The sequence below is a fragment of the Echinops telfairi genome, unplaced genomic scaffold (genome assembly GCF_000313985.2).
Source record: "Echinops telfairi isolate 266 unplaced genomic scaffold, ASM31398v2 ScPeMD7_1;HRSCAF=3_0, whole genome shotgun sequence".
NCBI classification, from domain to species: Eukaryota; Metazoa; Chordata; class Mammalia; order Afrosoricida; family Tenrecidae; genus Echinops; species Echinops telfairi.
In genome coordinates this window covers 69,688,998-69,701,439 of record NW_022103896.1, presented here as the reverse complement: position 1 = coordinate 69,701,439, position 12,442 = coordinate 69,688,998, and the positions used below count along the sequence as shown (strand labels likewise).

Below are 12,442 nucleotides of genomic sequence, written 5' to 3'. Positions count from 1 at the left end.
GTTTAGCTGAGCAAGGTGCTCTTGTATTAAGGGGATGCGCATGAGGAGGCCCAATGTCCACCTGCCACCCTACTACTAAACCTATAAATATATGCACCTAGGTCCATTTCCCCCATAATCTTAAATATATTTACATATGTACATATCTCTATTTAGGCTTCTATATATGCCCTTTGCCTTCTACTCCTTTCCTCTATTTCCTCATGCTTTCCTCTTGTCCCACTACCATGTTCAGCCTTCATTCTGGTTTCAGTAATTCCTCTCAGTTACATTGCCCTTGGTCACTCCCTACCAGTCCTCCCACCCACTCCCTGCCATTGGATTTGAACCACTCGTTGTTCCCTTGTCCCTGGGTTAGCCAACACCTCCTCCCTTCCCCTACCTCCCACACTCTCATGTCCCTCCGGGGTCGTTGGTCCCTTTATTTTCTTCTCACATTTTTTTTTCCTAGCCTCTCTTATCTAGGTGGACCTGCAGATATTAATAGAACAGAAATCAATTTACGAAACAGGAACAGAAATCACCATGTATTTTCTAAGGCAATTTTTATTCATGCTTCCAGTTAAAGAGAATGATATCCTCGGATAAGGTAGTCCAAAGTTAAAACATCTGTATTTCCCATACTACCTATTCTTCTTTTCCACAAAAGAAACAAAATTAACCTTTGTAATATTAGCAAAAACACTTATCAATGAAATAAAGTTCAGACACACACACGCACACACATTCCCCCTCTCTCAAGCCTATCATATTGTTCTTGAACCTTTGAAGATGTCAGCTGGCCAGAGGAGAAAACCAGACTCTGGCAGAGCTGGCTGTCTGGTGGCCAGGTATGCATGGAGGTGCGTTGTTCCCTGTAACCCTCCTTGTCCCCCACCCTCAAATAAAAAGCTTTTAAAACCTTCTTTAAATGACCTACAGAAGATAAGATTAACCACCCCCTACCTTTTTAATTCCACTTTCGATCTCAAAGAGCTTACTGTCAGAAGATCTCAGAATAAGCCGGGGGTGGGGTGGGGGATATTGCCTTTCTTTTTTTCTTAATATGAAAAAGAAAATTATATCTACCGAACATTTTACATAGCTGCTGTGTCAACATAACTCACATACATCTTCATATGATGCAGGTCACAAGAGCCTAGGTGTTATCAGCCCCTCCCACCCCCTAAACAAAGGAAACAGCCTTAGAGAAAGAAAATTAAAAAAAAAATCATTTTCTCAAATGCTTAAGTGACAGAATTTTAATGATTCTAGAAACCAGGATTCTGTATTTATTTAAAATTTTATACAAACAATATTCTTAAAATACGAGATTAGTTGATAACAGAGTATATTTGTGCTTTTCTTTTTCTTTTTTTTTGAGGGGGAGGGAAAGTATTTGACTTTTGCTTCTCTCTTTAAAACATGTTGCTTTTCAAATTTGTAGGAACATTGTTTTAAGAATAAGATGTGGGGGGCGCGGGGAGGGAGGGGAAAAATGAGGACCTAATGTCGGGGGTTTAAGTGGAGAGAAAATGTTTTGAGAAACGATGTACAAATGCGCTTTACACAATTGATGTGTGTATGGATTGGGATAACAGTTGTATGAGCCCCTAATAAAATGTTAAAAAAAAAAAAAAAAGAATAAGATGTGACTGGGTGTTTATTGTTGTTGCTTCTTGGGTGGCTGTGGTTTCAGGCTTATGGTTAAAACTACAGTTCATGTATGGCATAGCCCCAGCATGACATATCTGAACACGTTCTATGGTTTGACAGGGGAATTACCAGGGTTTTGAAAAACTCCAAAAACTTCTGCAAGACCATGACAGTGGTAGACAAATATAATTATTTTAAATCTTAGATAAGAAACTTAAAAGATTTCTCCACTGCAATGATACGTGCAACTAGAAACACAGTGCTATAAAATATTGTTCAATTTAACTAGTTAATCTTCCTAAGGGACCTAACAAAATGATTTTACCCATTGTGGACCCCTCATAAGGACAAAATTAGAACTATTTTTGTTAGCTAGTGAACCCCACAGTAGAGAGGTGAAAGCCGACGGAGACAGGCACTGAGAGAAGGAACAACACGACTAAAGGTTTTGCTGATACAATGCTAAAGGAAGAACCAGTAAATCAACAGTGATTTTCAGAGTGGGCTGTTTTATAGAAAGTGTGCCATCTATGCTTTATGTAGGTCTTTAAATTCTCAGAAGACGCAATTATCTTTGTAACACTGCCTTATACATAGCATATGCATAAAAATGGACAATGAAATGATGACAGTATGCTAACAGGTACAGAAACAGGCAAAGATTCAGGGTCAGATATAACTATAAAGACAAGGAAATATCCTTTTTCTAAGACCAGCCTCTTCTGATTATTATACAAAAGGTAGACTCAAGAAATATGAAATCTAAAGGCATGCAGTCAAAGACAGATTACAAGAGATAAGCTCCTTGGCCCCGAAAGAAAGCAGGTCACAGACACTTCAAGAGCATACATTCGCCCTCAGCACCGGAGACACTGCTCTTACTTGCCTAATGAAGATCGTGTGTGTTTGGGGGGGACCACAAAGCAAAGTGTTTGTTTTTTTTAATATTATCTTCTGAAATTTTTTCTGTAGGGAAAAATATCAAAGAGAGGTAGACAATGATCTCAGAAAAAAAGAAGACCCCAGGAGAAAACTGTCATGTTCTGTGTTTCAGTTTCACAGAAGAGTCCTAACTAGAGGTTAGCGTCTCTCGGAGTTCTTGTCATTCAGGATCGGAAATTCTAATCTGGTGGTGTGGCCAGTGGAGACCTAGACTAAGTCAAATATGCTGATGAGTTGAAATAGTTAATAGGTGGGGTTCACTTCCTTCCTTATGGTTTCCAGGTCCTCATTGAAAAACGATGGCAGCTGCCACTTCCTGTGTAAGCTCTGGAAAAGCCATGGTGGGGTGGGGGTAGGGGACTCAGTGGGCCTCTAATTTAGTTTTACTAGATGAAATGTTACATCACTCTGGCTCACCTCAGTCTCCTCTGTCTCTAGGGAATGGCAGAATTTCAAATAACGTCTATTTATAAACCCCGGCAAACGATACTTGCATTCATCTTGGACTGTGACATCATTTCCTCATCAATAATTTAGGAATAAGAAATGGATTAAAGGAACTCTGGAGGGACTTCTCACACAGGGAAAAATAGAAACCAACTCCATGCTACAAAATATTAATTCAGTCTTCTTACCCTGTTCTTTGATCTGGCGGATTTGCTTCACAGTTTCTTTTAAGATTGCACATTTGTCAGGTTTGAAGTTGAAATTGTCTATATCATTAAAATTTGCAAAAATCAGCTCTGCAAGTTCTTCTATATATTTATTTTCCTGTTCACGATTACGTTTCTCAGTGCTCCTTTTGGGGCTACAAAAAGAGAAACACATTTTTATTACACATTTGAAAAAGCACTATTATAAAAGAAAAAGGTATGTAACTTGAAACAAGCTCTACTACAAAGACAGCACATAAAATTCACTTATGTAAGTAGAGGCGTACACTGGGGGGGGGAAAGCAATTGCTTTACACATTGCATATTTTCCTTTAATTGAGCTTACTCTAGTTTGTAATTATGTATCTACTTGGGTGATCATTTGTTCAAAGTGCTTAACGTCTGCTTCATGATGGCAAGGACCACCACTACTACACTTATTCTGATATTTGGCACAAGTAGGAATCCTACTTGTTGTTGAATCAATAAAGGATTGTTTTAGAAAGGTCAGGCAGATTACCTCTATAATTAAAAAAAATTCGAAAAGAAGAAAGAGACATCAACCTAATTATATAGGAATAAATAAAAGTCAAGTAATTTTGTCAAGGCATAAAGAGTAATAAAAACAAAAAGTAACGCAAATAAATCTTTAAAATTTCATAACTTTCTTTTGGATGTGAATAATCAAATCATACTTTCTTTTGAGATAAAGCACAAAGCAAACAAACAAAAAACCCCAAAGAAAAGTAAGTACAGCTAGAAATAAAAGTGAAACTGATTCAAGATATCTATTAACTGCCCACGATGAATGACTTTAAAAATATAAATGGCCCCAGTTCAACAAAAGCCTCAAAAACATCCAGAAGAGAAAACATATCAAATTGGCACAATCATCTCATTTGAATTTGATAAAATAGCCCCTCTAAGAGTTCCGTATAAAAACAAGAACATATAATCATTTTCACAAGTGCATTAGAGGACTTACTAAATGACTTTCAAAACTTTACCATACTTAAGAAGTGAATATTGTTCACTGACTGTAAACTGATTTTCAATTTTTTGTTAAAATAATTTTATAGAAATCTTAACACATACAATCTAGAAATTTTTAATAGACTTCTGTCTATGCACTGCTATTAGATTGACATTCAAGGTTGAATAGATCTGAGATATAGCACAATTTCTTGGCTTTACAGTAATTACAAGATTTGCACAAGCTCACCCGGCAAGTTACTGGCAGACTAGGGAAAATTTTTCTAAGTCTCGGTTTTACCCCCAGCTTCTACTTTAAGTACAGGGAAAGGAGAAGGTGACTCGAATGCTTGGAAGAATCTAGTTCCTAGCTGAGGGCCCATGGCACAAGATAATAAATTCATGACAAATAAGAGAGAGAAAGGGCAGCCTGGTTATAACTAAGCCAGAGAAATGCCCACCCACTAGGGCAACCCGCATAAAGCCCCACTGGAACAGCTTTCAGTGTTTTTTTACAACAAACTTCTCCTTCGGGTAAACTCCTGCGTATTAAAGGAAGCCTGATAGGCAGAAGGTCTTGGCTTACCAGGCAGGAAGTACCAGGGAAACTAGAAGTAACGTAGTGCTGGGGGCTGGGGATTTCGAGAGTGCAGGCTTAATAAGCTTGTTGTTTTGCTTGGCAGCTAGAAAGGGAGAGGGAACTGAAAATACTGGCTTCTTGTCTTTTCTCCTTCTGGGCTTCTCTTGATGAGTTTTCCTAGCCCTCCTCCCTCCTCCCCAGTGTTCGCCCATCTAGCTGATCTTTTCATTTGGCCATTCATGAAAAAGTTGCAATTTTTATTCAACTTTTAGGATAATTTATATGATTTAATGAATCAAGACTTTTAAAAAGTATCTTTTAACCTTTGCTTTCTATTTGTCTTATTCCCAGTTAACAACTGCTACTAGTTTTTAAAATCATCTAACCCCAATATCTTATTGTGTTATTTTTAGGAGAAAAAAAAAAGTTATTTTCTTCCCTTTTTTAAACAAATAGTTGTGATCCAAATGAGGTTAAGTCAACAAGTATTGCTACAAAATAATAGAAACCTTTATTAAACAAAGACAGCAAAAGGTGAAGCTACTGTTTCTGGACATACCCTGCTTTCTCGGTCTACACACTTATGAGCATGGGTCTTTCCATCTATAATCCTTCCTCCAAGAATTCTGCACTTTCCCATTTACAGCACATCAAAACAATTTTGGCATCCTTAAGGGACTCAAGTCATACTTTAAAATACCCTTTTGAGTTTTGGGAACAAAGAGAAGTCTGAATCTAAAGGGGCTAAATCAGACTGTAGTGTGGATGGGATAATGTTTCCTAACAAAACACTCATCCGACAGTCCTCAGAGAATGAGCAGGCAGCATGTGCGTTGGTTGATGCAAAAATATTCCTCAGTGCAACTTTCCTGGCCTTTTTTCTGCAATGCAGTTTTCAATTTTCTTAAAACTTCTTCCCAAGATGTCCCCATGACTATTCTGTATCCAAGGAGACCTGGTGGCATACTGGTTATGCATTGGGCCCCTAAACCCCAAGGTCGGTGGTTTGAAATCACCAGCTGCTCCAAGGAGTTTTCCACTCCTATGAAACTCACAGGGGGTAAACAGTTCTACCCTGTCCTATAAGGTCGATATGAGTTGGCATTGACTCAATGGCAGAGAGTTTGATTTTTGGTTTTGGTTTGAGAAAATCTATCAAGATTACCTCTTGGGAATCCGCCCCCCAAATAAACCACCAACCAATCCAATTTCCATAACCTGAACTGACATCTCTGACTTGAATTTATCTGGCTCAGTAGATCCGCTCGGAAGCCACTGTCTTTGGAGGAAGGCACCCTAGGCAGACTAACTGTATCAGAGAGAGCTTGTGATCACAGAGACAAGTTTAAATACATTTTGTTAGTAACAAATCTGAACTCCAAGGAACTAGAACCCTGGGAGCAATACTATTTGACTTATCCTTGTATCATTTTCTAAATGTTGCCTTTTCTCTGTAATATGCTTAGAAATATTTTCTGTACCATCATAAATGTAATAATTTTTTTCATATCTGCATCACGATCTAGTGCGTGATAATGCACTTTTTTTCTATTATAAGTAATGCTGTGACGATAACTATGCATTCATAGTTTTACAAAGCATTGCTAAATTACTCTGTTTGGAAGTTATAACAATGTACAGTTTGACTCATATGTGACAGAATTTTTAAAATTATTTGTTGAAAAGTGATCATCCTTGTCTTCAACTCAAAAACAAGTTGTTTTAAAATGAAATGTCTTGCCTATTTCTTAAAAAACGAAGGTAAATAAATTTAAAACTCAGTCTAAAATCAATATTACATCATCTTACTACCGGATCTTGTTGTATTTATAACATGCTGTGATCTAACAGGGAGTTAAACTAGTTCAGTCATGGCTAAAATAGTGAAATCAGAACAGACAGGTATTTGTACAATGTGCGTGCTTCTAGAATGTAACCTAAGAATGGGAGACTTATAAAGGCACAGAAATGCCCTTCCTGGAGCCTGACATGTGTGAAAGGAGCAAATTGGTGGTAGGCCACCGAATTTGAGTCTGACCCAGCTGTTACCAACCCTGTTGACCAAGAGTTGGTTGCTATGCAATGCACAAGCTGCCCTTGTTTTGTAAGAGGGGGTTTAGGTTTCTGGCAGGGTGTTGGCTTATAATTGTCCCCATTCTGGTTTAACTTCTTGGCCATGAATGAACCAAGAAGGATTGGTTCAAAGTCCTGGATTTAGCAGGGGAAAAATATGTTAAAAAGTAGAGTAAGTTGTTTTTAAGAATCAATGACACAGGGTGTGTTTGAACAAATATGCATTTTTCCCTTGTAAAGAAAATTAGTAATGATAGCATATTCAAAATACGCATTAAACATTCATTCATATTTAAAGGTTTAACTGTCAAGAAGAAAAACCAAACATAATATTTGAAGAAGGAGTAAAAATCAATGCTAAGACAACTAAGAAGCACACAAGTGGCATTCCTGGACAGCTGATTCTTCTTCACAGTACGAATCTAACCTGGGTCCAAGCTGGTCCGGACATTCCTTGCGCTTCCGTGTCTCTGCCCTGGACGGGTCAGAGGTATTTTCTCCCATCCCACTCATCTTGAACACATATCAGCAACTAAAAACAACACAAAAGAGAAAACATGAAAAGAGCTGAAAATAATTTGTTCAATACATTCATCAACAATAAAAAACTTTAATTTTGACCACTGTAATTAACATATTATTTTGATATATACATGGGTGTATCAATTCTGACAAAATTGGATTTAAACAATTACCTTAGTTAATTAATTAAAAGGCTAAGTGGATGCAAAGGTTAATATTTAAAACCTAGGTAATCCTACGGCTTTGTCTCCATACCCTCTAACCAGGAGTTATATTTTGGGAGGACCATGAACTATAATCTGCTAGCCCCTGCTTTACGCCACCAGCCTCCAGTTTCAGGAACAGTTTTGCACCATGTGGAAATTACAGGTGTTGTAAAGGGCTCCTCCCAGGCTCTATTTTGGGCTGGCCAATGTGAAGACTGTGCTGTAAGCGTACCCGTGACAGCCCCCGCAAGAAGATGCAGTGCCATTTCACTGACCTAAATGTTTCCAAACCTAGCCTGGTAGATTTGAGACCCTTCTGCTTTCTCTAGTTTCTCCACAAGACCTCTTAGGCAATGCCCCCTGGGTGAAGGATCTTCCTGCCTCCCAGACCTCCCTCGCTGACCTCTTCTGCAGGACAGTTACCCAGTGCACACAAGGTGGCTTCCTCTCTCACATCCTGCCACACCTCCCATCCCCTAAGCTGACTGTAGCTGTTATCACTGCAGGTCTTAAGATGTACCCAAGAAACAAGAAGAACTTTTCTGATCCTGACAAGGAAGACCATGGCTGGCTTCTGCCTGTAGTACAACAATAAAAGGACATATAATAAGAGAATAAGCAAGCTCTACTGACCATCACGACCAGAATCTAAATGACACCAGAGAAAGCAAAGAACAAGAAAGTAATAGCGATTCTAAAAGACTAACAAAGATCTTGAAAAAAATGGATGCTTGTTAGTAAAAATGTAAAAAGCAGACCCAGAAGATTATGTCAACATTTCAAAATCTCTGAGTTTCAATTCTGTTATTCTCCCTTCCTCTGTCGTGTTAGCCTGCAACAATGATCTTCTCTCTTCCCTCCCTCTTTAAATTGAGAAGTTTTTCTGCCTTTTCCAATCATGAAAACCAGATTGAAGGTCGAGTCAGAAGACCAAGGGCTTAGAGAAGACGCCAGAGAGTAAGAGATCCCTGGAGAGCAAGGACTGAGAAGGTGGGTCCAGGAGAACGTCACCCAAGACAGCGTTGTTGCATCACAGTCACATACCAGCTGCTCCACACAGTGTGATCTGGGAGGCTCAGTTTCAGTCACACTGCACACCCTTCTCTGGCTACTATGTCAGACCCAATGGGCAGAAGAGCTAAATGTAACTTCTAAGAGTCCTGTGTAAGTCTGGAAAGACACACTGTGTCAGCAGAGGAAGGTAACACCAATTGTACATGCCAGTCAAGAGGTCACCAGAGAGGTTGTACAAAGCTGAGGGCCGATGTCTGAGCTTCCTGTTGGTAGGAACAACATAACCCAGGTCCCAAGGTCCTGCACTGGGATCCCAAATTTGTCCTGATAGTTCTGTATTTAATTACAACTCACTTCACACTTACTAAGCAATCTTCTGATATAAATGGATCATCTAAAGCTGGCTATGAGGGGCAGGATAGCAGAAAAACTAAGGTATTCATGTCTCTTCCACCTGGTTAGCTGTGTGACCTAAAGAAGTGATATTAGGTCTCACGCTTTAAATAAAATGGGGAGATAATCATTAGCACTTACATATGGCTATTGATAGATTAGTAAGCAGCGGACTGTGATTGAGATGCAGATTTACACAACTCCTACTCTTAACTAAACTATTACAGTAAAAGATTTAATAAGCCATTCCTCCTCTAATTACATAGTCAGCGGTCAGGTGGGAGATGTAGTTAGATTTGAATGGTGTGGCCTGTAGTCAGTTCTTGACTATTTTGGTTTCTTCTAAATGTCACTCAAGGAGTCCCGGTGGCAGAGGGGTTAAGGTCAGTGGTTCTGGTCCACCAGCTGCTCTGTGGGAAAAAGAGGAGGCTATCTTCCCTGTGGGGGGAGGTCAGATGCTTCAGACTACTGTAGGCCCTGCTCCCAGCTGTTAAAGACAATGGACAGGCCTGTAGTAATCTATTTGGTTCCTGTAGGTGGAGTTTACACCCAACTGATAACGGTTCCTATGGAGATGCAGAGAACAGATCAAACCCGATCAGTGAATCTAGGATCCGCCCATCTTGTCACATGTATCCCTAGATTGTCCCCCTCTCATTGCTGTGCAACCCATAGTGCAACCCCTTCCTGTGACGTATGTCTTTACCTGTGGGTAAAGTGGGCTTGCACGCCCCCCCAAAGGTATATAGGCCTGGGTTAGCAATAGAGACCGCCTCTTTCTCTCTCTCTCTGCTCCTCCCTTGACCTCTCCTGGGCTTCCTCTCCTCCCCTGTTCCCTTTCCCATTGTCCTTCTTCCCTTCCCTCTCCACGTGGACCACCAAGAGGGGCTGAGGTGAGCATTGCTACCATGAAAAGTGTCGGACTCCATTATTGTATTATCTCTTATCGCTCATGTTCTCGATGACTTTAATATAATATTATCTCAACTGTACAATTGTGCTTCCTGAACTCGTGGTTAGTGGGGGGGGGGGGGGCTGGCATCCCCCACCTCCAACTGCACTTCCCTGGTAAAGATTTACAATCTTGGAAACCCCAAGGAGTAGCTCTATTCTACCCTATGGGGTTGCTATACATTGCAATGGACAGGACAGCAGTGGGTTAAAATTTACTCATTCAACAAAAGCTGCTTGCCTACCACAGAACTACTGTACTGCAGCGATGAAGGTGAGGAAGAGTGCTGCTTGCAGGAAACCAACAAATTAAGAAGGGAAATGGTGAAAGGTACTAATACAAATGCAATAACTCCTGGAGACTGTGAGATCTGAGAAGAAAGAACAACACTTCGCTGGCTAGGATGGAGGTGGTACTGAGCTGAAACTTGAAGATGGTGTGTGATTTTACATGGTGGGAAGTGGATTCAAGGCATTCCAAGAGGAATCAAAATGCTAAACACCAGAATCCTTCTTAGACCAATATCTGGAGGGCATGAATTTCCAAAGTTTGTCTCTGAAACACAAGTCCTATAGTTTCATTCATGAACATGTAAGGGAAAAAAATTAGGGATTAAATCTAAGTAAGTTGCAATATATGACAGGGATTTTTAACCTTGGAAGCCGCTTTCTACAGTAGGAATACATGATAAGAGTTCTGTTGAAGAAAATGGCTCATACTCGACCCCCTTTGTCCCCCCTGCGAACCCCAGGGTATCACCACATATATTACGAAGTGTAATGCATCACCAGAACGGTCAAACTTTTTCAAGAGACTATTTTTAAAAGTAACAGTTTTACTTAAGGGCATAGATATCCAGTTTGGGTATTAAACAATATCATCAAAATAATTTACCTCTAAATTACCCAAAACATACTGATACTAATAATTTTAACTTTGCCTCAAGACGGTACTCATGTATCTCAATGAAGGAACCTGAGGGAGATAGAAGGAAGCAAGGACCTAACACTTTGTGGTTTAAATGCACTTAAAACCATTTGAGCAGATTGTTTATATTTCACTTGTACCGACTCAAGGCTGCTTACAAACCACTCTATTTGTAGCTTTAAATCACCATTAGTTTCCTCTTGAAGCAAGCTACTTAAGTCCTATGCTCTCCCTTTTATTATTATGTTATGGTGACTTAAACGTATTTCCTCATGTGTGTTTCCTTATTTTTCTGTCTTCCCAGTATGTCCTTTTTTCTGAGAAATATTCTTGGCTACACATCTGCAGTACACATTTCCAATCAGCCTCTAAACCTTCAAAGAAAAAGGAAAGTAAAAAAGAAGGGAGGAGGGGTGGGTTATGGAAAGTTGCAAGCTAAGGGAAATTAAAATAAATCCATGAGAGCCAAAATATGATGACCATGAGTTTATCCCATCTGAATTTTGAGAACATCTCAAAAATAGAAAGGACTTATTGGACACAAACAACAGAAGACCTGATCAGTTGTAGCATGACAAGAACAGTATCAAAAAGCAAAACAAACACACACAAAAAGCCCAACATAATAAAGAAAGCAAAAGGTCATTATAAAAAAAAAGAGACAAAAGGAAAAGACCGAAATGAAAGTCAGAAGAGCCTGGCAGTTGCTCTTGATCATACTGCAGCTCAAAGAAGTAGAGGAAATGATAAAGCAAGAGCCGAACAGAAACTTTCAAAGGGCAGCTCTAGAAGACGAACTGTTATGATAAAGTGTGCAAAGACTTTGTGTTATAAAACAAAAAATGAAGACTACATTAACATATCTTGCATTGAAAGAACTTGTACAATATTGAAAGATTACACAGGATCACTGTACCAAAAAGAATGTGGAAATTTTTGAATACTATCATTAATATCACATGTAAGTAAAAGTTTGCTGAAGATCATTCAACAATGCCGGTAGCAGTATCCACTGACAGAAAGCTGCCAGAAATTCAAGCAGGATTCCGAAGAGAAGGTGGTATGAGAGATAACACTATTGCTGTCAGATGGATCTAGGCTGGAAGCAGGTAACACCAGAAAGATGTTTTTTGTTGATGACAAAGCATTTAACGGTGTGGATCATAACAAACTATGGACAGCCTTGAGAAGAACGGGAATTCCAGACCACTTCATTGTGGTCAGGTGGAAACTGTACATGGACCACGAGGCAGTGCTTCTGACAAAATAAGGGAATACAACATGGTTTACAATCAGGAAAGGGGTGCATCAGGGTTTTATCCTTTCACTGTACATTTTTAATCTGTATGCTGAGCAAGTAAGCTGAGAAGATGAGCTATATGAAGAAGAATGAGTCACCAATACGAGAGTAAGGCTTCCTCACATCCTGGGATACGTGGATGACACAATCTCGCTCACTGAAATTGAGGAGGACTTAAAGCTCTTATTTTTTTTTTTTTTTAACATTTTATTAGGGGCTCATACAACTGTTATCCCAATCCATACACACATCAATTGTGTAAAGCGCATTTGT

General features: G+C 39.4%; 1 protein-coding gene across 4 annotated transcripts in view; it reads right to left on the bottom strand.

Moving 5' to 3' along the window:
- Window positions 1-12,442, bottom strand: part of NCOA2 (nuclear receptor coactivator 2) — a 200,384-nt gene that overhangs the window by 106,438 nt on the left and 81,504 nt on the right. For all 4 annotated transcript variants that reach the window (XM_045295079.1, XM_004697524.2, XM_045295129.1 and 1 more), the window contains exons 2-3: window positions 7,283-7,387; window positions 3,213-3,385 (exon numbers count right to left, since the gene is read on the bottom strand). In XM_045295079.1, the coding sequence (XP_045151014.1) occupies window positions 3,213-3,385; window positions 7,283-7,368 (259 nt within the window). In that variant the 5' untranslated portion in view covers window positions 7,369-7,387. The remainder of the gene's footprint in view (window positions 1-3,212; window positions 3,386-7,282; window positions 7,388-12,442) is intronic.